This window comes from Dermacentor silvarum, chromosome 4 (assembly GCF_013339745.2).
Source record: "Dermacentor silvarum isolate Dsil-2018 chromosome 4, BIME_Dsil_1.4, whole genome shotgun sequence".
In the NCBI taxonomy this organism is placed as follows: domain Eukaryota; kingdom Metazoa; phylum Arthropoda; class Arachnida; order Ixodida; family Ixodidae; genus Dermacentor; species Dermacentor silvarum.
The window spans coordinates 19,455,992-19,483,436 of NC_051157.2; the positions used below are offsets into that span (position 1 = coordinate 19,455,992).

The 27,445-nt window shown below is 46.9% G+C and overlaps 1 protein-coding gene across 1 annotated transcript in view; it reads left to right on the forward strand.

The window, feature by feature from the left end:
* Positions 1-2,185: 2,185 nt before the first annotated feature.
* LOC119449581 (uncharacterized) overlaps positions 2,186-27,445 on the forward strand; it is a 102,727-nt gene continuing 77,467 nt past the window's right edge. The window contains exon 1 of the mRNA XM_037712784.2: positions 2,186-2,416. Coding sequence (XP_037568712.1) covers positions 2,372-2,416 — 45 coding nt within the window. The 5' untranslated portion in view covers positions 2,186-2,371. The remainder of the gene's footprint in view (positions 2,417-27,445) is intronic.

Genomic DNA, 27,445 nt, shown 5'->3' on the forward strand with positions numbered 1-27,445 from the left:
CACCACAGGGAAATCTCAGAGAAAAGAGTTCTTGAGGCACTTGGCGTAGCTGCGCATGAGAAAGCGAATAAAAGCAAGAAAAGCATCAAGGGGCAAGTGATAGCACACACCGTGACAAACACGCACACACGCATGCAGGCGCACAAACAGCACAGCACACAAACGCACACCACAATAAAAATAAACGGCATGTAGCGACCATCTTGCTTGTTGGTCGTTCTCGACGGGTAATGGCCTATAGACAAAGGCACGATAGCATGTCTTAACAGAGATGTGCAATCAACTGACCCGTTGTCTGGCCGCTGAGACTGGGATGAGTGTCCAGCATGCGTCATTTGTAGCTCGGATGGAAGCGACGATTGTCGTGCAGCGGCGTCCTTTCTTTGGTGTACTTGATCGCCTATTGCCAATGGCTCATTGCCCTACTGGACAAACAAAGACTCAAAGTCAGGTGAGTTGAATGGCAAAGCTATAGTTGAAGCGAACGCGAAACAAAGCCATATCCCGTTTGCCGGCAGATCTTCTAAGGTTATAAATATATCGGCTAGAAATATGTGTGGCCAATGCGTGCTCTAGCAAATTCTTATTTCGCAAAACTAGCAGTATTTGCGCGTTACTATTACTGTTCTTTCGTGAGGGTTCTACAGGCAGGATTCACGTCACGTCAATTATTTTCTTATGCTTGCACGCTTTAACCTTTCTGCATGCCGTGATTCCGGAACAACCTTGAGAGAGAGAGAGAGAGAGAGTAAGAGATGATCGAAAGGCAGATAGGTTAACCGGAGTAACCGTCCGGTTGGCTACTCCGCACCATCAGCGTGTACGGTTACTTAAGTGGGACCCAACCTTGAATATTGACTGAAGAAAATGGCGGCACATTTAAGCTCTGGGTTCTTTCTACTGTCCCAACGAGTGACCAGACAACTTTCTGCAAAGGCATTCGGTCAAAACAAGAAAAACGAAATCGCTCAGTAATGTAGCAATACATTACGCCCTGCGTAATATCTTCTTTTCTCTCGTGTTTGCGTATGCCAAATAAGCAATTAATGCCAGGATAATGCAACGATTTTATTCCAATTCTTTTTTCGTAGTATTTCCGTCGTTTTGTTTTTCTAATGGGGAGGAGAGAGCTTGTTGCGGAGATGTCGAGAAGCCTTAACTCGTCAGCCTCTGTCATCCCTATTTGCAGTGTCAGTCTTAAGCCTGCTCATCACCCTCGGTGCAATAGTGCAACTATGACAAACAAAGGACCGTTTACAAACAAACACATCTTCAACTGCGCGCGAGAAAATACAACTCGAGGAGTCCCCGATGAACAGATGAATAACACCAATTAAGAAAGTCAGATATAGGTAATGCGGGCTAAAAAGCTTCACTTCGTGCAAGAAAAAGCTATCTTCAACTGTTGTTAAATGCTTCAGTTAGGCAAATTAATTTTTTTTCTGAATTTTACTCTGCCTGACATGTTTCAGGCAAAAACCTATTTTGGTCGATGGCTCGGTCCCGACCACGGCGGCCGCATTTCGATGGCGGTGAAATGCAAAAACACTCGTGCACTTGGAGTTTGCTGCACGTTAACGAACCCCACGTGTCCAAAATTAATCCGGAGCCCCCCACTACGGCGTGCCCCATAATGAGATCGCGATTTTGGCACGTAAAACCCCATAATTAAATTTTTTTCAGAACATTTTTCGTTATTTTGCGACTACGTTTAGAAACCTGAGACCTACTTTTTTTTTTCCCGATGTGAGCATCTAATTGTGAAAGTGAAATGAGTGAAATAATAAACATATATGAGTGCATCCAGAACAGGTGCCGAGAGTTGTGGACAACGCCGAAAAAAAAAAAAAAAAAAAATCTGAAAAAGCGACTGAGGCGCGATTTACCGGAACGAAAGGGAAAGGGGTGAAAAAAAAGTTCCCGCCGAATACAAGGCCTATTCACATTCGCACCGTGTCCCCACAATTTCGTGTATTGCCCGAACGAGAACCATGGATGTATAGGAGAGGCGGCGAAATCTTGGGAGAGGGTCACCAGATGGCGTACGGGCGCCAAAAACAAGTATGCAATAAAGTGGAGCGGTCTGATTGGCGGAGCCACGCGGCCTCCTCCTCCTCCGCCTAGTGGAGAGGGAGCGTCGCGTGCCGGTCGCGCGCGCGATCTTCGACAAAGAGCGGCTGCTGACGCTCGCCGAGGCAGAAGTCGAGTTGCGAACGTGCGTCCGCCTAGACCGCATGAGTTCGAGCAGCTGCTTCGGCACCGGTGTCTCGCGATTCGAGTCGCGCTGCTTGCCGCAGTTCTTTTGCGTGGTGCGGTGCGTTGGGTAGACTTATCTCGTGGACGGCGCTGCCCCCTTTGGAGTTACTCAGCCATGAATGAGCCAATTAAGAAGAGCTACCTGCCTACCGTGCACAAGGTGAGTAGTACATGGATCATGTGTCGTCGCCTACGTTAGAACGGGCACTGCCTCGCTTATTATGTTTTTTTTATTTTTTTAACCAAAACACGGACTCAGCATCGTATACGAAAACGATGGGTTACTCTGCGTTACAAATGAAGTTACTCTTCATGAAGCCATGTGCGTTATTGCACGTTACTTGCACGTTATTGCACGTTACTAGTGGGGACATAACAAAAACGTTCACAAAGGCACAAACGTCTTTTTCGAGGTGTTAGCGACGGGTAGCTGCAGATTTTCTTTTAGTCTTCTCTTTCACATCGAAGTGTACGATCATCGTTAGAAGTTTTACACGTGAAATTAAGTGGAATAATGTGACATGACAAATCAAGACATGGAGACCGCGAGACGTCCCCGCTAACCGATTTCTCATCTACCCGCACGATTTTGAGCTGTGGTCCACTCACTGAGACTTGGATACGCTATGTCGACATTTGCAGGGATCCCTATAGATGTTCTTCATGAATGCGCACAAAGTGCCGACCTCGAACTATCGTCCAAAAAGTCCCGCTGTGCGCACCTGACCTAACAAGTACGGCATTATATAGTGTCATCTGAGGCGAAGTTTATTCTCGAGATGGGCTAGATGATTATATATGAAACTAAAACAACGCGGGTGTTCGGACGTGGTAACCATTAATCCGAATCTAGTGCCTCGTATCTTCGGAAAGTCAGCAGAACGTCGGCAACAACTCTGCACTTGATGCGCTGGATTGCAATAAGCGTGGACACCTAATGAGGGGACTTCATTCACTTGTTCCTCCAACCGCGCATTGTCTAACTTGCGCAGTTTCACTGACTCGTTGTTCGGCAGTGGGCGAGTGTGGAAGCGATAAACAGAATCGCGATGAGAACTATTACAGCGCTTCCTCGTCTGACGCCCATTTCAGTTTTGCGAGAGCGCGCTCATCCCAACGCTATTTGGTGACTCGGAGAGAGAGAGAGTGGGTCGCGATTTTCAGAAGAGCGTATTGCGACTGCCGCGGCTCTTAACTATATCATTTCAATGGAGGACTCACTCTGACTAAGACACAATATGACCGCCTGCTCCCCTGGAGTTGCTCATCTCCTACCACAACGTAATCAACGTAGTCTCGCCGATGTGACCAGCCAGCTTGCACAGCTGAGATTATACTGTGTCCACCAGGGTCATTGCTTGCATGGTGTACATGCGCGCGCGATGCTGTATGAGGAAAAGTGTGTATTCTTTTGTTAACTACATATGCTCTGCGGCAAATCTCCCAAATAAAAAAAAAGTAGAGTGATCAAGTCACGGAAGATACTGTATTTGGCAACGATTCACGTCACTTTCATTTCTTTTTGCTCTTTGTGATCGGTTGTAACGACGCCTCGCAGCCGTTGTCGCCGCTGTCAGCCACTCGGCGGAAACGTACGGCAACAAGCGCAGATAATCCCTGCAAAATGCGATATCAGAAAATGAAGGCTTGAAACCGTATTTAATACGTTATAGCGAGGCGAGGTGAGAAGCAAGACTAAAGAAACTAAGGCCGGCACGCGCCCCGTGAAAGTTATCGTGGACAGAGCGACAAGTCAAGTGTTTTGTCGCTGAAGAACACTCAGAGACAGTGCGGCGTTGCGCTGTCTTATAGGAGTACCTACAGTTTTGACAATGGCGCCTGGCCGCATAGCGGGATTTAGGATGCCACACTGTGGCGTTGTTTCTCGAAGCAGGCGGCTTGCCCGATACGTGAGATTAACATTACAACCTGCAAGCTGTGTTTATAAGTTGGTCTGTGTGCACGCTTGATTTTAGTTCGCTGCGCGTGCCCGAGCTTCCCTCGGAGATAATATTCTGTAATAATGAGCACGCGCGATGTGATAGGTTGAACTGATTGTCCGTGTTATCTTACCGAGATTGAAAGAAGGAAGACTTTCGTTTATTCTAATAACGATGTTCAAGATGACGTCGAAGCGAAGCCTGATCAGAAACGTTATATAAAGCCACTCGAACGCACAAGTTCGGCCGAAGTGATATGAAGCCTGATGAGAAATGCTATAAAGCCAATCGAACACACCAATTCAGCCAATATGCGAATTTGATAGATTTTCGTGGGGATGATGCTGCTGCATTATTTTCATCGTGTCAAAAGCCTCCACTGACGCTTCCAACGAACCAGAACTTACTTGATGTTCACGTCGATGGTGTTCCTTTGACGGCAGTAATTGATACTGGAGCCCAGATGTCCATAATGACTGGCTCTCAGGCCTGCTGCTAGACACTGACGAAGAAGCGATGAAATAGCAGTAAACGTAAGCTACATCGTGATAAAGCCTGATATTGGCACCGGCATGTAATCTCATCTGCAGGACCCCCTATTTTGTTTGAGTACCGAGTGCGGAAACGTTTGAAAAGATCAAGTTTTATTGATTTATTTTGTGCACAATTTAAGAGAATTGATTGTGTTAATTATGTTCGGAGGTTGCCAGAGATAAGAAACTGTAAAGTGGACCTCCTAAAACAAAACGTAGGCATATTATGTGCAAATGCGACATGGTAGTACAACTAGTAGACATATCCTTGACAACTTGACATATCCCGCAGTCAACAGCATTGTTCCTTGCAACAATGCTATAGTAAAAGCACAAGATCTCCCGCTATGTTGTTGTGCTGCTAAGCACGAGAACGCGGGATCAAATCCCGGCCGCGGCGGCCGCATTTCGGTCACCCCGCGCCTTATGTAACGCGCATTATGTGCACGTTATAGAACCCCAGGTGGTCATAATTAATCCGTAGTCCCCCACTGCGGTGTGCCTCATAGTCAGATCGTGGTTATCGCACGTAAAAACCCAGCATTTAAATTAATTTTGAAGCCCTAAATCACGCTTGCTCCTTACTTCGTCAGAAGCAGAAGGCGTAAACTCGTATGCATTAGCATTAATTAAGCCGCCGTGAGCAGGCCATAAGATCACCGCTGACCCAGTGAGTAATAACTAGTGCCTTCTATATTTGCCCTGCCTGTACGTCACTAGCAGCAAAGCCGCAGTAGTGTATTTCTTCTTTCGTTCCTTTCTTGGTCTCGCTGCGGTCGCGACCCGAGGTCTGCGGTCCGCTAACGACGTTCCGTGCTGTCCTGTCGGTCGGTCACTCGGAAACAAGCAGCCCCCCTGTCGGGACAGTACAGCGCACTTTCTGGGTCGCTCGCGCGGTACAGGGTGGCAAACGCGCGTGATTCCCTGCAAGCGGTGCTGCCCCGCCGCTCACCAATCAGCGCGGCCGAAACACGGTGCACTGAACGTGACAGCTCCTGTCCCAGCTAGGCTACACCGGGGGTCTCTGTGGCACTCGGGATCCCGTAATTCCGTGCAGTTCTGCGAGTATACCGTGTACGCGGTAACTTAATGAAGGAAGTCACCGCGCTGTGTGCGGTAGCATCGAATATAGTGCTCCGATTCCACGCCACTGCGCGCACATCAGCCAGACAGGCACGTATAACTGTGCGGCTTGCGGACAAACTTCCTCTTTTGCAGAGACAGCCCGACATCTCTTTCGTCCAGTTTTCGAGCCGTTTGTCTCAGGTGTCCAATCACTTTTATCATTGTCACGTTTCTTTGCCAGAAGTCGCCAAGAAAGAAAACTCTGTTTGTTTCTCCCCTGCAGAATTCAATCTCTGGTTCAGTAAGTTGTTGATGCTGATTCGTGAACATATGGCAGATACCCGGAAGGAGGAATGACTAGACATCGTGAAAAAAAAAATTTTTTTTCTAGCAGCAAATGCAAAAAAAAAAAAAAAATGCGGGAAAAATTGAGAAAGATGTTAGATCTGCAATTACAGCAAAAATGAGAAAGTAAGAAGAAGTTAAAAAGACGCGCAAAGAGAACATTGCAGCATTGACGGAACCTCTAACAATGTAGCCTGCTGTAAGCTTGAATCTTTCCTCTACTTAAGAGTCGTCTCTCATACCTTCATCACCGTCCCGTTGAAGCTATACCAATGGAAACGGCACGACGTAGGTGACCGGTGGTACTTTGAGCCTTTCTTTAAATGGCCTCTCTACAATTTCTTTTCTTTCTAGAATCGACGGAGCATTTAGGAAATCCGCCCGACTATTGCCAATCCCCCCGAGTGGGTAGGTGCCACTACCTTTAAGGTTACCATCATTATTTCGCACTCGCTACGCCATCGGTCCGCCAATGAGCAGCTCCTCTGACTGGACGATGTCGGCCCTATAGGTTCCACCGCGCTGCACCGTTTTAGCGAGACGCGCAACAACAGCCCCATGCTCGGGGTCGGCGCTGCGGTTCGTGTCACCCGCCGAGTCACGTCGGAGCGCTCTGGGTGCTACGCGCTGCTTAATTGCTCTGGCATCCACGCGTCTCCTGCCACTCGGTGTGCGTCGCATCCAGCCCTATATGCCTTCAGTGGGTCGAACGGCTGCCTGCTTTAAATTTGTAGGTCGCCCTTGTTATGAGTATTTTTTATTATATTGTTCTAGAAGAGATTTTTGCTCGCTGGAACAAGCTCGTAAACTTTCTACAGCACCGATTGATTACAGCGCGCAGCAGATCATATAGGATCGTGCGTGACACGCGGCAGGCGACACGTAACTTATCGTCGATGACGGTTATGTGTTTTCTTCTTGTGTTCTGTGTGGATAACTTTAAAAATTTACTTACGTGCCAAAACCACGATCTGATTATGAGGCATGCACGCCGTAGTGGGGGACTCCGGAAATTTTGACCACCTGGGGTTCTTTAAAGTGCACCTAAATCTAAGTACACGGGTGTTTTCGCATTTTGCCATATCTAAATGCGGCCGCCGTGGCCGGGATTCGATCCCGCGACCTTCGTGCTTAGCAGCCCGGATTTCCGGAGTCCCCCACTACGGCGTGCCTCATAATCAGGTCGTGGTTTTGGCACGTAAAACCCCATAATTTAATTTTTTTCTTGCACGAGAAACCAAAATAAATATTCAACTAATTAAATAAATTCACCAATTTGCTTTTTAAATAATAACTTTACGTCACATAATACAATTTACGAATTGTAGCCGGTGAGATTGCAAAGCGCTTGGAATAAATTTCTACCACAAGCGATTTTTAAGAATCACGGGAAAATTAAAAATAATCACCCCGTAGAATAATGGTTGGTAGTATACTACCAACCACTGAAACACAAACGAACAGAACACATAATATTACGCTATCTTAAGAACACTCTTGTGTGTGGAAACTTGAGGCTACGACGTCGCAGTAATGCACAGTCGGTTGATAAACATGGCTCAACGTACACTCTAAGAAAAATCCCGGGGAAAACGGGAGTAACTGGGCTGTTAGTCCTAAAAAGTGCGCTTTCGTCCCTCAAAGGACTAACCGCAGGAGTGTGCGTGTCGTGTGCAAATTTTGGGGAGTAAGTGTTTAGTCCCTGGTCGAAAAGAGAGCAACAGCAGGACGAACGGCAACAGTTACTCCCCAAGCATTTCGCTGTTTTTGTCCGTGTCGTGGAGTGGTGCGCCGAAAACCGTATTGTCTATAAATCGTGAATATTTTGAAGTTCGTGCGCTGTCTATTGAACTACATGCAAAGCAGCACTTTGTCTCTTCTTGAGAAAATTGTGTGAAATTTAAAATGTGGAGTGTGAAGATATATGTCTAAACAATCGAGGTTGCCGCGCTCTGAAAGAAAACGCCTTGTACTATGTTCAGCGCGTGAGTTTGGGTATAACGTAAGATATCGCGTGCCACGAACGTCGAAAGGTACAAACGAACGTGACGGAGTCCTCACTGCACAGGTCATGCTGCCGAAGGTTCAGTTTCGCATTTCAGCGCGCTTCGAGAGGTCGGCGGTGACGCTGCGAACCTCATTTTGTCGCCTGGCAGGCCGGAACACAGGAATCAGCCGTAATCTTATCGTTATATGGAACCGATTTGCCTGGTCTGCCCCGTAGCAATCGGGCATATAAGTAAAGAAATAAGTACGCCTCACTTCAAATGAAGAAGACGGTGGTATAAGGGTTATAAAAAGGGATGTAAGTTGCCTCAAAAAGCTGGCCAGCCTTTCTGAGGCAACTTATTCCTGTTTATAGCCTGTATATCACAATGTGCTACTCCATCTGTCAGCCCCATTCTTGATTTTATATTTCTAATGAAGGAGACGTTTTATGACTACGATAAATGACTCGTCCTTTTTTTAATCTTTTTTTTTCGGAGCTGTATACTTTCATAACATGCGTCATACGTCCATCCTGGTTGGCTTTACGCGTGAGTGCTGTCGGAGCGTTGTTTGATGAGCCGAAGAACATTTGCACTTCGCGGAGACGTCTAGGCCCAGACGAGTGCTTATCGAGGCATCAGCAGCAGTGGGCTGGCTGACGAGGTGGGCCATCAGTCCCACAGCAGCGTGACGCAAACGCGGGAAAATATACCGCGAGACAGTGCTAGCGTCCACTCGACCGTTGCTTGCGGTTTCATCTGCGCAAGAGGATCGCCGTGCACGGAGTGGCTATTTGGGCACTCGGCTCGTGAGTGCCTGTTTCATCATCCGTGCGACCTTACTCTGTGCTTTAGCTCCGTTTGTCGACAGCTGCGACTGCGATTGAGCAGTCTAGAAGTGGTCGGTAGCTCAGCGGCAGTGCTGTAAGAATAGTAGTATAGCTGCGTCTGGCAAACACCGGTAAGTACCCGGAATACTCCAGGAAAAGTATAACCCGTAAACAGTATATTATGAACACACACACACACATGCGCGAACACGGAGTGGTGAGAACGTATAGGGGTGAGCCTAACATCCCACAAGGGCTTCAACGGAAGCAGTTAGTTTCAATAAATGTACTGCAAAAATTCTGCAATGCGTTTTAACAAAACACTCTAGTTTTTTGCATTGTAGTAAAGAAAGAATTAATTATCAAACGGACATGTGTTGGAAGTACGAAGCAGCGAACCTTACTTACTAGTCTTTCATAAGGAAAGAAAAATAACCATAGCCATTGAGCATCGCCAGGGAAAATGACATTGCAAGACATATTTTAGGTTTCAGAGCACCGTGTGTGATGATTTCTGGCCTCTGTGTGAACAAAAAGTGGTGCGGAATTAACTCTAGCACATCTATGACAACTCTTAGTAGGCATACATCAAGAACACTGTCAGCTGTCATGAGCGAATCCTTGAAGGCCTGCAATGATTTCCACGTGCAATGCGAGGTTCCTCGAAATTTAAATTTCGTTAAATAATTACGAGCTTCAATATTTTTACCAGATACACTTTAAGGTACCCAACAGTGCGTTTCCACATGCTCATTTAACTATCTACATAGTTTCAACTCCCCCCGTCAAAAAATGTTCTAACAACGCTCTCGCACTTCCGGGTTGTATCGCATGTTGACGCTCACAGAAGGAACACAAAATCTTTTATGCACAGTAGGGAGCTTTTACGATCTTGCCACAACGATGGTGCGCTTCAAGTGACACTATGGATGAGAGAAGAAACGATAAAGAGGTTACTAAACTTCCACGTTGTTTACGATACCAGTGTTCCAGCAAACTGAGTGCGACAACGCGGTTAACGAACCGAACAGATCTCCGCCCGCTCTGTTTTGACAAGGACCCCGCGAGTCATGCACGCGAGGAAAAATGGGCGAGCCTGGTGGATCCAGGAGCTTTACAACATCGGAAGACGTATTTATTCAGAAAGCTAAAGCAGCGCGGTTCGTATACACTCCGAGGAAAGACGTGCGACTTCGATCTATTATTAGGCGGGAACGCGCTGCCTTTTGGCGACCCTATTACCGGCACCGGAAGGAAAGAAGACGCGCGCATGAGTTTTGTTATGTTTTATTTATTGTTTTATGGCGTTGCTTACGGGTACGGCTGAGGTTTAAAGGCCATTCACTGTGAGAAGTCGTCCCATGTGGGTAGCAGCTACTTATGCCTGACTTTTCGCATACAGCTCTTAACAACACTCTATAGCGCGGAGCATGGCGATACGCGAGGAAAAACAAAGGGTCTTGGCGAAAACAAAATTATCTTATTAGCTCGAGCGACCCTGCAACGAACACCCGTAATATAAAGGCGAATATCTTATACATAAGTACAGCTGGTTTAATTGGAAAGGGGGATAAGGGGGCGTTAGCGCGACTGCTCGAGCCATAGTTTCAGGGTATACCAGAAAACTCCCGGAATCGGCATTGCATGTTGGCATTCGCCTAATGCAGTTGGTTCAGCTCCCGCCTGCTTCAAAGTATCATTTCGTCCACTTTAATTTCTCTTTGCCTTATTAATCCTACATTTCGTTTAGGTATAACAATTAATTTGGCCAGCGCTTTCTCTGCATGGCTTCGTGGTTTGTTTCTTCTTAAAGTTGTACCGACAGAACTCGAATCCCTCGGATACCTAAACTTCGGTTACAAGAAAATCCCGTGAAATCCTCCACTGGTGCGCTGCACGTCGGTCTCCGCGGGTCATGGAGCTGCCGCGCCACTCGTGTCCACCACGAAGACAATCACCGCCATCGACTCGCACCACCCAATTTCGTTCCTTTCCGTTTTCTTTCGCCTTTTTCCCTAGCAACGAAGAACGCTTTCCGCAGAGCACTTCGCACCAGGAGAATAAAAATTAAAACAAAGCGGTCGACGGGGGCCGTAAACTCCTATATGCGCGTTCCCCAATCGAAGCTGCGTTACACATTTTCTCCGGGAGAAGAGAATCACCCGCGCCACCCTCGGAGAACGACGTCGCGGTAGAAGCTGAAGTTCGTGTACCGGCGGCGAGAGGCTGACTTTCCGCCGTTGTAAAAAAAAAAAAAAAAAGCATAAAAATACAACAAGGTGCCGGCGGTCGCTTCCACCGAGCTGGAAACTCTACTCCACTCGTCAGCTTCGGCAGTCCCGCTGATCACGGATTCTCTGTTTTATGCGGCGCACCTTTGTACTCTGCCGTATTAATAGGGTACAGTATGAGGAAGGCGAGGCACGGAGGTGACGCACAATCGGCAATGCGAAAATGCTAGCGCATGCGCAGTGCATGTTAGGTCTTTATATGATACTCCAGCTAGTGTAAATTAAGGCTTTCCTCCGTTTCATTGTTTTGGCATTATGCCGTTATCGAGTTTATTTGGCATTTTCGTGGTGAGCATCTGTCACGGAAGCCTCACTGCCTGCGTGATCAGTCTATAGTGCGTCGCAGCCCGCCGGCGTACGTGGCTCATCAGGAAATATGACTATGCGTCGTTGAATAAGTACACCCGATGACACACATTTTGATAGTATAATATAGTCACATTAGTATCGGAAACAATGTTCAGTGCAGTGTGTACATAGTTTAATAAGCAAGCATTTGCGTCGACTCGTGAAACAGGTGTGCAGTATGGTATGTTCGGAACAGTCCGAAACGAACTCTTTGAAATAGACAACGTTCTGCATTCACAAGGCTTTTCTTTCGTATAGGTTCTATTTGCCATGTCATCGAGTGATCGCCTTCGCTAATAATATGTCCAGTGTCTCAATTGACTGGAATTTTCACTTACGAGCTATTCTAACGCAACATCTTTTTGTTAAAACGGGCCAAGATTCTCAATACTTGGCAAATGCCAAATTGTCCACAAAGCACCATGGAGTGTTAGCTAACACCTGTGTTGCTCGACGAACCGAATATCGTTTTTAGGAAGCCAGCACGCATGACACGCTAAGCTCCGTACTGACTACGGTCATAATTTGGTAATGAATATCAATTCGCTTGTTCTTGTGTTTAGTGACACACTTGTGACACGCTTGTGTTTAGTGACATCAATCGCAGCTCAAGCAACCACGCATATGAGCTAACGTGCATCCAGTTAAAGTTAAGACCTGTAGCGGGAATTTCGACATGGATGCACGATATGATGTGCATTCAACGCTGGAACAAAAGTCATATCCACACTGTGACTGCGACTGCGTTTTCTACTCACGAACAAACAATTCCATGCAGGCGACTCTGTGAAAGCGCTGTTGCTAAGTAAAGAGCCTAAAGTAACGTGTTGGTGTTAGCTTGGCTGAATTATACATTCACCACACGCTATAGACACAACGTCTGCGCCTCTTATAGATTTTACATTGATGCACAGATTTAGCTGCAGGCTCTGTTAGAATAGACACGCTCGTGATTCTCGGCAGCACCGTGCCTGCGAACATCGGAATCCTCCCCTCCTAATTCAGCGCAAAGCGGCCCGCGTCGCGTCTGTCGCTTGTGGGTGTGCTGAATGCCGCGCTCCCTGGCGGCCTTCCTCTACGCGCTGTCTTTGTGTGGCCGCCGAAGAAGACTATATGCCGGTCCGCGTCGGCGCTGCGAAGCGCACTCATCAATCGCCGTTGCCGCTAACGCCTGGAGGAGGGCGAAGTCTTCGGCGTGCACGGGTGCAAAAGGCGCAGCCAGGCTAAATCCACCGGCGCCGCCCTGGGCATCAATCCTTAGTGCCAGCCCCTTGCTCACGTGATCCAACCTGTAGCCTCACCGAGGAAAGACGAGCACGCACGGCCAGAGAGAGAGAGAGAGAGAGAGAAAAGAGAGAGTTCATTGCCAAGAGTTTGGCGCAACGTTTCTATTCATCAATTGTTCGGTCGCATCTCTCAAATTTTTTTTTTCTTCGAAGTTTCAGCTTTTGTTCTTTTATTACAATCACAGTTCTCGTCTATCTGCGCGGCCTTTATGTCTTTTCGGTCGATGCTGTAGTACGTGGCGCTGTCAACAGGAAAAAAAAAGAAAAAAGAAAACGCGAAGAAGCTTCACTTTGCAATGATTAGATTGCCAAGGCGCTGAAGCTCAAACACTGAGGCCTAAAGTTTCTCTCTAACGCACAAAGTAATTGTATCGACCATTCACGCAAATAAAACGACCTGCCAAATGCTCGTTAATTCTCTCTCTTTTTTATTTTTCTGCGAACTGTAGTTCAAGCAGCAACTGCTTATTACATACAAATCGTATTCTTGTATGGGCGCCGATTTTTATTGCTCATAGAACAGCAGCTACTGCTCGATAAGCTATATTGGCATATGCAACGTATGTGTTACGGGAAACCTTGCGGTAAGTAGAGCCGTGAAACGACTCGCGTTGACTGAGAAGAATGAAGTGAATGACCGACATCCGCAGCCGTTTAATGTCTTTATGTTGCAGAAAGAAATTCGCTGCGTTGCGATCTATACTGTATACCTTGTTGATGTCGCTTATGGTATGTAACTTCGTCCGTTGCCGTCTCGAAGCTCTCATAAAGAGCTACAGATGTTGTGTAAGACAGAATTAAAGCCGCAACGTGAAAATTAGCTAGTTTAACAGCGATAATATGGCTTCATTAACGTCACTGGATCCTTCTCATGGCCGCAGGAAGGCTTTATTTACACATACACTGCCATTGCAGTGCTTCCGACGCACTCTGGAACGACCGGCCAAAGAAGTAGGAGTGTTAACCCGTATAGAACCTGTTTTGCTGCCCTCCAATTGGCTCAGAAATGCGCGCCTCTAAGCCACTTGTGATAGGCATGACACAAAAACAGAAAAAAAGTAAAATGCCAAAGAAGACGCGTTCTTGATCAACTGCGAAGCTTGAAACAATGTCCAACGCATGTGAAGGTTGAACGGGGAGGAATGGCTGCAGTCAGTCATACGACGGAATGCCACGGTTGACAAGGGCACCAAACAAACGTCGAATCGCGACCTTCATTGAATCATTAGCTCTGGGAAGTTGTTTCATACATCGCTGCTTGCTGAGACGCACCTGTATCGCAAACTCCTGCTGGTTAACGTTTCGCGCATCGCGTTCGGAGGCACTGACGCACATTCGAATGTATTGACGAAATGCTTGGAACGTTACAGGGAAACGTGACGTTGTCGTTTGCGGGGATTCCCGCAGCTGTGCTTCGTCAAGCATGTGAATGATCATGTGCCTCGGCATATGGTTTAGCGCGTGATGTAGCTACGATTGAGTAAATGATTTATTTATTTATTTATTTATTTATTTATTTATTTATTTATTTATTTATTTATTTATTTATTTATTTATTTATTTATTTATTTATTTATTTATTTATTTATTTATTTATTTATTTATTTGCCAATGCTCTTAATACAATGAGGGGTTGTAGCAGGAAGGACACATGCACAAATACAAATACGTAGAATCTATTCAAAGGCAGGCGTAAATTGACCTACATACAAAAGATACCGGCGTGTGAGAATTCCAAATAGATAAATCCCAGTACTAATGCCAATGGCTATGTGAACCAAACCGTAAAGAAATGTTAAGGAGCTGCGTTTTGTGTCGAGTGTGCAAAACACGTCACCAGGAATGTGAAATACGCTGTAAAACACAGCGGATCTGCGATGTTGAAAGTTTCCGTTAGCAGGCGCTAAGACGCTCTTAGTTCTGCTTACACTGTTGATGTCCATAACGGTGGCAAAGCTGCCCACATACCGTTATACGTGGGACTATGATATCGGGAGAGGTGTTCATCTTTAAGAGAAGCTGGAGGTATTTGTAGCCTTCCTATACATCTTCCCGCGTGCACGCAATGTTCGCTCTCTCCCTCTTTCTATTGCCCCTTTTCTTTACACCCAGTGTAGGGTAGCAAACCGGGCGCTCGTTTAACTCACCTTACTACCTTTCCTCTCCTAGCTTTCTCTCTCTCTTTCTGGGGACGTTAGGCGGGGATGATGGCCTGAGTGTTGCATACCATGGTGTTTGGTGAGAAATTAGATATACACAGTTATTGTCTCTCACGAATACGCCGTACATATATCCATATTTAGAGCCACAGGCATCTACGAGATTGTGTGTGGGATTTCGTGAATTAAATTCTGGGCTTTTGCGTGCCAGAACCACGATTTGATTATGAGGCACGCCGTAGTGGGGGGCTCCGGATTAATGTTGACCGCCAGGAGATTTTTAACGCGCCCGCAATGCACTGGACACGGGCGTTTTTGATATTTTTGTGAATAGCTTTAGTGTTGCATGAGCGTATAAAATCGGAACACTTGCATTAACCTGCTCAAATTTCCTAAAAATAGATTTTGGCAGTCCGTAAGCTATCTGCAGATTTCAAGTTGACACATTCGCCCTCATTATATAGACTTGTGCTTTTCGCCATACGCGGTACACAGTCTCTCAATTGAGAAAAATTGTGTACAAGTCCATTTCATTTGGTCTATCGTTGTCTATGAACTCCCAAGCGAGTCGCTTGCTTATATTCTATAAACACTATTTGACAGGAAGTGTCAGGTCCCCAGAACCGTCTGTATATATATATATATATATATATATATATATATATATATATATATATATATACCGTAAACCTTGCAAAAAAAGCACTGAATTTCTATACAGAGTTATTACACACAAGTGCGCGCACACACACAGTAACTTTGACACAGACGCGCGCGCGCGCCGGAGAGCGTTTTTATTTGACGTGCCCGTTTGCTCGAATAACTTGAAAATGTCATTTGTCAGAAGGCCACTCTAAATTTTTGTTTTCGCCATGCACTTTCCGCATTCCACTAAAATGTTCAATCATGAAGCATGTCACACTTACTCCACCCGTGATCCGAAGCTTTTAGATCAGGAATTACGTGTCTCGTTCCTTTTTATTTTTTTCCCCTCTCTCAGCTGTCTAGAATAAATGCCCTTCGGATTAGCCAACATTGGTTTCATCTGAGCTATAGTTGGTACTTACACGTTTACTGCAGCGTACAACCTACTGTTACGCGTAGCACAGACGGCAAGATGACACGTGGCTGACTAAATACTAAAACCTTTATTCGAAGTCTTAAAGACAGACGCTTCAAATTGGCCGTCAACACACGTCTTTCTGTGTTGTGTCATTTCTTGTTTACCATGCAAACCTCCTTTCTCGGTAATACTCACCCTTATTGGTGTTTCAGAAGTGTAATTTACCAATTCGCCACAGCGTTACGTGCTCCGCAGTCTCCTTTTTAGAAGCGTAAGCAGATGAGAAGCCGAGCTGGAATAATGCGGCTTCCTATAGTACTATTTCTCTACACTGGATTCTAGGAACATCACGACGACAAAGCCTTCATGGCTGTATACCCAAGTGCTTCGTCTGAACATAGCGAAAGTTCCACACTTCCTTCACCACAAAGGCCCGAGGAAGTCTCGCATATACGCGAAGCCCGGAAAAGACCCGGCACACAATCCAGGTTCCGCAACCCGAGCTGTCGCCTTTCAGTGCGCAGAATTAGCAGCGCGCGGTGTTTCGAGATCATTGAAATTCCTTTCCCGAGCCTACAACGGGCACATATAACCGCAAGCCGTCGCTGACGCAACTCCCGTTCGGGACCGCTGTTCTCAGTGCAGCCACGCGCTTGTAAGGAACGAGCCTTTTGACGTCATCGGTTTCTTGCGAGGCCGCTACCGTGGAGTTTCGTACGAATGTTATTCGATGGAACTGTGGCGCTGGCGTCTGCAGGAGCTATAAGTATGGCGGTTCAGCAAGAATCGTGATGGGCAGTACGTAGATTTGCCTAAACATCGTCCCTATGACTTGAAATGGCACTGCGATGTTGCAAATTGAACATGTTCACCAAGGTATTGCTTTATAAGCGAAAATTCACAGTGATTGTGCGATTGCCAAAACAACTACGATTGCTTTTAAATTTAGAAAGATAAAGCGCAATGAATAACGTGAAAAGAACGTCTGAAGCCAGAAGCACCAAGATTAGACAGATCCACGCACTATCCACCTCTCCCACGTGAGTTGAACGATCGCCGGCGCCAGGGTTTTCTCTCTGTGTCTGCTACCCCCGAGAATATTCGAAGGGGTTGCTGCATATCCTTGCCCAAGAGAAGCCCGAGCGTTGCCTTCCTAGCCAGCAGGTTCGTTCTGGAAACCTCGCGAGACCAGAAGTCGTTCGCAGCCCTCCGAGAATTCGCTCGTTGCGGGATAAGGGCTGCCCAGCGCGCATTGCGAGCTGAGGGGAGGGCCCCAGGGCGTCGGTCCATGGAAGCGGCGGCGGCGGCAGCAGCCATCGGACACCCATGGTCGGCTATGCAGAAACGCAGCCAGCCACTCGTGAAGGAAAGCTCCGGCTGCGCACATGCTGCCTGATTCAGGCCCGCGAGAGTTTTCACCGCCGCACGCCATCCTCCGGCGAAGGCCGTATGAGTCTCCGCCGGACCCCTCCTTTTCTTCGACATTGCGCCGAACAACGCGACCGCTGACCATCTGCCGGCACCCGCGCGCACGTCCGTCCAGGAAGGTCGCTGCTGCTGCTGCTGCTGCTGCAGGTATAGTGCGAGCTGCGGTGCAGGCAACCTCTCTCGCCCACCACCGGTTGCTTCGCGCGTTCCGCGCGCAAACTGCGGTTCCCCTTCTCCACTCGTGCCGCCCCGATGCGAGCAGCCCCGGCGTTCGCTTATTCTTTCTTCTTCATCTTCGTTTGTTTATTTCTCTGCCAGCAGTGCCTCGCCAGCTGGCATTGTGTACACGACAGACGATCAGCGGCGGCCGCTCTCCTGTTGGAAGCCAATAGAGCACGGCCGGAATGCGGCGCTACTTGCCGTCAAAGGCGCGGAACAACAACTTCCGAGGCAGCGAAAGTGGTCGCGGCAGGAAGATTGGGTTGGCGTGGAGCGTTTCTCTTGTTTGTGTGTTTGCGTGTGGCGCGTCTATGCGGGAAAGCACCTCTCTCGTCGCGAGGGGGCGTTGCCGGTATGGGCGTCGCCACATTAGGCAGCAGCAGGTGTCGTTCCATAACGAGAGCAAAAATGACTTCATATGAGACGCTGGGCTGACTTGGGACGTTGAGGCGACCCGGTGGATTATTAGAAGGTAGCTCGGCGTATGACTGCCGCTGTAAAACTTTTGCGCTCGAGCGGAAACATGCGGAAAGTAACAACCGGCTCGCTCGACCCGAAGCATTCTTTGTTCGCCTCTTCGTGGCTACCGCCGCCAATAAAGTTAGAAACAGGACGGGAAACACAAGTTGACCAAGAGCACTTTTCTTATCTGAGTGAAGCAACCAAATTCGCAAAAGCGCAGCGGGCAGCCGTTTGGCTTTCTTACTTTTTTTTTTTTCTTTTTCACCCCCTTTTTGTTCACACGCATAGAGCACGCTCTAAACGGATGCACATATGGAGCGTCAGAGCGAAGAGCACTGCCGTACAGGCATCTCGCCTTTCTTTCTTTCTTTCTTTCTTCCTTTCTTTCTTTCTCTCTTTCTTTCTTTCTCATTTAGATGTCCAGTCTCACTACACGGGCAAGAGGTTCTGCTTAGCTGGACCACTCGGATTTCAGTCTGCGCAATGCATTCTTCTATTCCGAGAACGCACATCATACTGATCGGGCACATTGCCTCGCAAAAGACAATGCAAGTACTGTTCATGGCTACCGTTATTGGGTAGCTATGAAACGTGGACAAGCATACATGGCTAACGTCGCGACTTATCTGCAGTGTTTTCCCGCTACCTCTCGTCTCGCCCGTTGGGCGTAATGGAATTACCCGCGGATTCTCCGGTGTACTTAGCAACCCGGAAGCACGACAGCGTTTGTTCTGCGGCTTCTGACGACGCTTCGCCATTAGCACCACGCGACTCCTAGCTCTACGACACAGGCGCTGCCGGTTTCTGATCTTTGTTATATTTTATTGTTGTAGCTACAGGCAGGTTTAAGCATCGCGATGTGGCCGGCAATTGCTCCGCCTGACAGTCATTTTCATTTCATTGTCACTGGGGTATTCACCATCTGTCGAACTGTTCAGTAGCTCTTAGAAATGTGAGAAGAAGGTGTGGAGCTTCCTTGCAGGCTATCGCAGATCCTTCCGGAAACGCAAGGTGCTATTCATGTTTTATTATACCACGTGTATTGTGCGTGCTTTGGTATATACGCAACATCTGCGGGGAAATATACCTCATACACCGCGTGCAAGGCTGAGCAGTTATAACTTATTGGAGGACACTTGCGGCCACTAATCAAACCACTGCGTAAACGAAACCGTTGAGGACGCAGTACTGGTTAATAGTCAACAACGGTTTCGTCTGAGCTAATTGGTTCGTAGCAATTGTACAGTGTAACCTAAATTTACAAACCGGACGTGATAAAGATAGCACGATACACTGCTGACTAAGAAATGGAATCTTTATTTAAGGCACATGAAGTACGTATATATAAAGGCATCATGTAGGTAGAAATGAAAAACAGAAATGCGCACTGAGTTCCGTCTATCTGCTGGCTGACATAAGAAGCGATATCAAACTTACGTCTTACAGGAAGAGAACGCGTGGGTACAGACCCGTACGTAAATAATACGCGCCAGAGAGAGTCAGATGACTGAGGGGGCAAACCACCATAAGCCGTCCACTATGGTGGTTACTATGTCCGTCTGTCCCATCTACCATCTATACATAAATATTTTTTTTCGTTCGGTCTATCTCCCTCGCAACCCATAACCAAAAGCAGGATTATCGTGATATATTAAGACGCCAGGATGAAGACCTCTTCCAAACGTGTTTAGTCGTGTCCGCGTCCTACGTCAGCCATCGCATGCCGGCAAGTGTCTCACCGCTGCATCTAATCCTCCGCATTTCTCGGTTGCGTTTGCCATACCTTGGCACCATGCATATATTCTGCTGTCATAACAAACCATCTATTGTTTGTTCTAAGCACTAAACGACCTGCCCAGTTTTGGCTTCTTCCTCGTAATGCTCAACTATAGGATATATCTATATGTACGAGTATACTCGCGTGTTGTCCCACTCGCTTATTGCTGCATTTCTACCTCTTAACGTTCCATTTTTCGTTCTTCGTTCCATCGCGCGTCGCACTGTCCAGATTTATGTGTATGCAAAAAAAGCACATCTTCACACTGAAACCACTGCGGCACGCCGGAAGTTTTGTGTGTGGTGCACTTAACCGTAGAGTGCTCGCAACGCGAACGATGGCGAGAGATACTTCCCGACGGTCTAGGGCCACTTCCCAAAGGGAAGTGGCCCTAAACTTTGCATGGGTCGCGATCCGTGTTGTTCTTCTTCTGCTGCTGATTATTATTTGTAGTATAGTTTGGGCACCATGTCTCCACTCTCGCGTTTCGGGAGCTTTAAGTTCTTTGGCGCCAAATTTCTCGACATGGATTCGGCCTGCCGCTCGCGTTCGGGTTTGGTGCGCTGGGCGTTATGAACTTGAGACCTGTGTACCCATGTTGCTTAGAGCTCTTTGTTCCTTTTCTTTCTTTCCTTTTCATGATTCTTTTTTCGCTCGTCTTCTTTTCATTTTTGCGGGTATTGTTGGCGAAGATTTTAGGATAGCCAAGAACGTATCGAAAATTCCGATGTTATTCCTGCGTTTATGTAAGCAACATCAGCAAAAAAAAGAAAAAAAGAAAAAGTGTAGTTACAGTTTGACGGCTGCACGCAACAACACAGTGTGTTCGTTGAGGAGAAATAAACAGGATGCATCGAGTTCTGATGCGATGGGCTCTTCTGAGTCATTTCCGGCCCGTTCTAAACTTCGTAAAGTAAACCTCGTGAAGGTCGTCCGAATGAACAACCAGGTCGCTGCCTCTATTGGCACGCACGACCGCTGAAAGCCACATCCCCCATCCATAATGAAGTTATGGACGCTTTCCTCCAGATCGCAAAAAAAAAAAGGGGGGGGGGGGGGGGGCTTCTTGTATACTACCTTCGAAATATGCTCGTACGCTTGCCATGTATTCTTTGAGCTGATTATATAGGATAAACTTATAGAGCTTCTTTGATAAAGCAATAACCGTTGCGCACGCCTGCCTGCGCAATAGAACCATGCACCTCCTTACCTGATTGGCACGAGCTAAGCCTCGCATGTAATACCAATTACGCATACGCCGAATGCGGGACATTTATGTGTCAGTGCATGCCCATTTCACATTTTATTCCATTTATTTTACCGTCAGGGCCTTTCGGCATTACAGGGGGGTGGGGGGTGGCACGCCAGCCGCACATCACAGATGTGCATAAATATGATACAAAGCATTTTCTGTTTAAAATCACAGTGCGAGACATGAGGAAATAAACACAATAATAATACAAATGTACTGTAACAATAATAATGATAATGATACAATAACACGATAATAATAAACACAATATTATTACAAGTGTGTTGCAATAGTAATAATACTAACAACAGTGTAAAGAAAAAAAAAAGAACAAGAGCCAGGTAGAATTGTCTATAAGAATATCTCGTTCAGTTATTCAGGTGCAATTATGTTTGTTATAGCATGTTTAATATGTCGCTGATCCATGATATTCACAATACTATATATGTGGGAGCTGATTCCACTAATTGCATGTTTTAGGATGAAATGAATTTCTGCACCATCGTGTAATGATCATGACAACATTTATATCGGGCCGTCTTAAAATCTCTGCGAACAACAAGTCGAAATTATAGCTGTACACAGAAAGGCCTTGTTACTGCTGGTTTCTCTCTCTTTCTGAGTAGTTGCATGTCGCCATGTCCAACTCGCGTCAAACGCACTGGAGTTCAGTGTACCAGCGGCCGCCCTGGGATCATTCGCTGTGCAAACCTCGGGTCACTCAGGTTCACTAACAGCGTTCTAGTAAGCGAAATCGGTATGGACGTTGACGTAGCGTTCGTTTTGTTTGCCGTCCCACGTTGCAAATAAAGGGACCTCGAGAGCTAGGCGCCCGCCGTTATCTACGGGCCAAGTGATTTCCGTTTCAGCCCTTTCTGCAGTCGCTCCTCGGAAATGTCGTGCATTTGCCCTTCGGCTTATTTGCGCAATTTTCCGAGGAAGAGCCTCGCCGAGCAAAAACGGAGATTGGGAATCGGAATAAAAGCTCGCGCGGGCTGCTTACTAGATGCTTCCCTGGTAGGCACACGCTGCGTTTCTGCGTCTTTTGTAGTTTATGCTTCGCACGTAGGTCAGGCCGCGGGACGAGCCACGCGTGTTTACAGGTCTCGGAGCGATCATACGCACAAACGTCGTTTCTTAAACGTTATGCAGCAGCGCCGAAAGCCAGTGCTGGACGCGTATTGCGTATTCGGGCACGTGGCGATTGAGGAACCAGTTAAGCAAAGTGTTCAAACGACCGGTCAAGAACGCTTTGCGATTTACGGGAGCGCAAACGGGCGAGGGCAGTGGAGTTGCATCTTCGATTCCTTTTTCATAGGCTGCCCCGCTTAACGATCAAAAAGGCATAGAGGCCAAAGCCTCCCATGCGGGCAGTTTCTTTTCGTCGCGGTAAAGATGAATGAGTAGGAGATACTGTAAAGCCAACTATAGAAAGAGAGAGAGAGAAAAAAAAAACTGAATCGGAAGTTTAGACAGCGCGGACTCTGCATTGAAATCGCGCGTGACGCCGAGAGCTTTCAGGTATTATTACTGTCCTTCACGTCACGGATGCTTCGGCGTGTTATCAATATTGAGGGGAGCGCTCCTTGCGAGGAGCGGAAATACAAAAGCCAGGAAATATAGAAGTCAGCACAAGGAGATGTTGCTTTGTGCCATTCCGAGTGTCGGCGCGTGTTTAATAGGTTTTTAAGATTCGTGTGCGCCACTGCGTTGTCTATAGTTGTTACTTGTGGGGGAAAAAAAAAGGAAAAGGCTTGTTTAAACTTAGGGAAGCTTCCAAGCCAAAAAATTTCTCAGTAATCTTAATACGTATAATTCATTTCATTCTGTAGACCGCTAGCTTAAAATGAAATTGCGTTTCAGGGAATGGATAGCAAGTAAGAGGTTTCGTCGTTGGTCTTAGCCGGCTGTTTCAGCGAAGAATTCAATTTTGAAACAACGCGATAGATTGAGATTTCTTTTTCTTTTTTCTTTTGGCGATGCAGAGTTATCGCTTGCGGACATCGAATCACTCGCGATAATCGCTGCCTAAATATTTATTTAACGAATACTCGCTGTTATCTTGATTTAATCACTTTCTGAACATTTCGTCGCTGTGCAGTTGAAGTCAGGAAATTCTCGAGACATTTCTGTTCAGTAGTTATATCGCAGATCTTGCAACGTTTTCAATATATGCGTCCACGAAAACTCAATTAAATACGCAGCGCTTCACGTACATTTTGCACCGGTAAACACGGAGTTAACACACAATTAGTGCGCATAACATTATATAACAGTTTACGATTGATACACACCGTATATGCATCTCACAAACAGGGCAGTTAACGGCTATTGAAATTAAAGAAGAGGCAAATTGACGTACATTTAATTACTTTGCGAGAGCGGTACAGTTGCAGAGCAATGCATGTGGGCATCATAGGATGGATTTTGCATGCCAAAACCAAACAGGACGTAGGTACTACTGCCTTGTGTAGACCAATATGTACCATAGACGACCAGCTACTCAGAAGAAGGTGGGATGCCCTAATCAGACAGAAAGTTACAAAAAAAGGGGGGGGGGGGGGGAGGGGACGTACTCAAAACAGTTCGCATGGTTTCTAACCTCTCCGTCAGGACCTCGGTTAACCTTACGTGCCAAGCTGGTTTCACTTCTGTTGGCAATAACGGAAAGTGCACCCTTAGGGCATAGTATTGTGCAAAGGATCATTTTATTCTTTTCGCTCATTTTATTCTCTTCGCGTCATTGGCTCAGGCTTCGGGCGCGATAGGCCACTCAGCGCATCGAATGATACTAAAAAGAAAAAATGGTAGCTTAATAAAACGGATCGTTACAGAATATAGCCCAAGATTATACGTCGCGTGTTATGTTCGCAATCGGGCCGATGATCGCGAGGTTATGCGTTCACGACTGAGTTTCGACAGCGGTTCGTTGCCTTCCTTCGAACGTTGACGGGATCGGTAAAAAGAGTAGAGAAAGGGCGTGGGGTCGAGGGTGTGGTTGAACCCACGAGCTGCACGCAAGGAGCAGTGGACGTGACCACGGTCAGGTTTCGCTTTTTAGTTGTACCGACGAAGACCGCTTCTTCGTGCGCGAACGCGAAATGCTCGTGCGGCTGTATCGAACGCACCGTTCGCATCTTGTGCACCCAGTTTTCGTCCTTCGTTAGCCCCCTCTCCCCCCCCCCCCCCCCCCTCCCGTCGTGATGGGACATCGAAAAGAGCGATGGGATTATCTTCTTAATTTGAGAATATTCGAGGGAAAGGTAGTAAAATGACATTGTTAAAGGAAAAGTAAAAAATGAAAAAAAGAGAAAGAAAACCGCTGGAACATTTAACTATGCTTTCATCAATTTCTGGCACCTTTTTCTTCTTTTTTACTAGGACACGTACGCTGTCCTCTTCAGCGAACAACGCACTTGCAAGGAAGCACGCTAGATCGGCGCATCTTAAACGAAGAAGTTATATGAAGCATTGCGTATACAGCTTGCAGGAATTGTCATTTAGCTTCCTTTTGCAAGGCAACCCTATCTTCGCTTGTTTTTTCGTACTTTTGTGCCGCGTTCGCGACTTCGCATTTTTATCCAGAAACCTCCCTTTGTTGGTTGGATATCGAGTGCTTGGTCGATATGCCAAGGCCTTCATATTCACAGTGCGGCCGTAGAAAGCAGAGTGTGGCGAAATAGGCGCCGCTACTGCCCAAATCGTTGATGCCGACGGGCAATAACATTGAGGTGGGCTTATATGAGTTATTTAAAGTAATGTAAAATAATACGCACTGCCCGCAACACCAAAGTATGGCAGGCTGCCAAATAAAAAAAAAAAGAAATAAACGAATAGCACGCTAGCTAAATAAATTTGATGGAACGCAAAAAAAAAAAGAAATAAAACAGTAACAGTAATAAACATTTACTGCAAGAGACGAAACCATGGTCAAGGAAACGGGGAAACGGGTGGAAGTGGAATTTAATGAATTGACATCTATACGAATATTATTTCAAGGATGGTACAATAATCATTAGAATCTTCGTCTTGACTGCCAAATCTTCTGTACACAGCCATCCGTTGAAGTTCCTGCGACTCCCACTGCCTTGGTTTTTCGGATGCCGCCAGAGTACGGCGAAGAATGCTCTAATACACTTCGTTTTATTCCGTCTACAATGAATTTATTTCTTGTTTTGCTGTTCACGCGCGGGCCCATCGGCCACCGAAAACGCGGGGAATATATATGCTGTTGAGAGACTGGAAAGTTGGGCTAATGGGGATGCATAGACACACAGCGCACGGATGTGTTGCCGCTCCTGTCCGTCTCATGTTCATGCAGTGTACGTCCAACTACTATCATACTCCGGAGTCACCGCCGCTGGAAGGAATCAAAGTCGCCACCTTTCGACAACCCGCCTGTATAGCCACAGTTGAAGGGCACCTGCATAGCGTACATGGTCCCGTGACAAAGGATGACGCAGCAATTTGTCGAAAATAAACTTCTGCAGCAGCAGAATTTTTTAAGTAGGGGTGAAACGTGCTTTCACCACCCAAGCTGAAGTAAAGCTTTGATTTGGGCGAGTTGGTTCATAGCTATTCAAAAGGCGCAGCGCGAGTGAGGCAAAGAAACACAAAACCACATATCAAGCGACTAGGCTGCAACGACTACAGGCTACACCGAAAAAGGTGCACGACTGGCCGAGTATAGCGGGTACGTTGAAACGGGCTGCTGCAGGCCCGATATAGCGAATTTGCAAATTACAAGAGAGAAAGAGAGAGAAAACAAACAGGGAAACAGTTGCTTCTGGTGAGGGGGGTTCTGGAGAATATTAAGAGGTCTACAGACCATTTCATCAAAATTGTCTTTGAACGCTATTGTTGTGAAGCGCTGCTGGGCTGTTTATGCGGTCATTTCCTTTATGCTTGAAATGAAAACACGCAGCACGGAATTAGACAAACGGGACGCAATATGCGTTCTTTTTGTGTGTCCGTGTGCTCCGTTGTGCATACAGAAAAAAAAAAAAAACAATCAACACCTACGTGTACAAATACTACCACTTCCAAGAATCTCGATAACAGAGCCAGGCTGACCTTAGAAAATTGCGGAACATTTGCAATACTGGAATAGCCTCACGGACGACTCCATTCAATGCTTTCGCTGCTGTGTTCGTGCCATTCTCATTATTATCCGCGTTTATGGTGGGCGGTGTGCGCTCGGGAAGCTCTCGTATTAGCAGCGCGAGATGTCTTCATACCGTAGTCGTCTAATTAAAGTAGTCTATTAGCATGCCGTCCGCGTACGCCGGGGAAGCAGGATGACGTTCTTGCGTTGTCTGCTGTTCCCTCGTATCTGGAGCGTGTCTGTCGGTCGATCGATGGGCACAGCGGCAAGAGCCCGCCTTGCAAAGAAAGCATCGAACGAGTGGGAGGAGCGCGTGGCTCGACTGGGCGTCGGAATTCCGGAGGAATGCCAGCTGCCTTTTGCAGCCGAACAGCAGCTCCCCTCCTCCCCTGCGTATATATACGTGACGGCGAGACGAAGTTGCCCAGTACTGCTTCGTTATGATCGACCTGGCGGCGGTTCCCTTTCGTTCGAGGCAAAGAAGAAAGGGAATCGGGTGTTATGGTTTATTGCCCCGTAATCTGTAACTGGATATATGTGTATATATAGATGGGCTGCTGAGCGTGGCGGGACGACAACATTCAGTGCGTGCGTGCGCGCGCGCGCGTGTTTGTGTGTGTGTGTGTGTGTGTGTGTGTGTGTGTGTGCGTGTGCGCGTGTGTGTGTGCATGTGTGCGTGTGTGCGTGTGTGCGTGCGTGCGTGCGTGCGTGCGTGCGTTCTATAGTATAATGTGCAGGCGTCCACGTTTTTCTTAACGTGTGATGTTTAGGATATGTAGATGCTCTTCCTTTTTGTGTGTGTGCATGTTTGTGCTCGCATAAAGAGAGATAGAAGTTACGAGAAACTGTACTGGCATCAGTTTCCCTTGAAGACCACATTAATGCTTATACTGCAAATTTAAGCGAATAGGGAGAACCAAGCGGTGTCAACGAGTCCGTAAGATCTCTTTATCTGTTATTTACTTTGTGTGCGCTATACATCGTCCCGCCCCTTCATTTTGCAAACATGCATCTTAAATACTAGTGACCTCCGTGTGTCTCCCTTTCTCGCGGCTGGGTACTGAAATCGTTTAACGTGTGATATGCGCAGCTGCGTCAA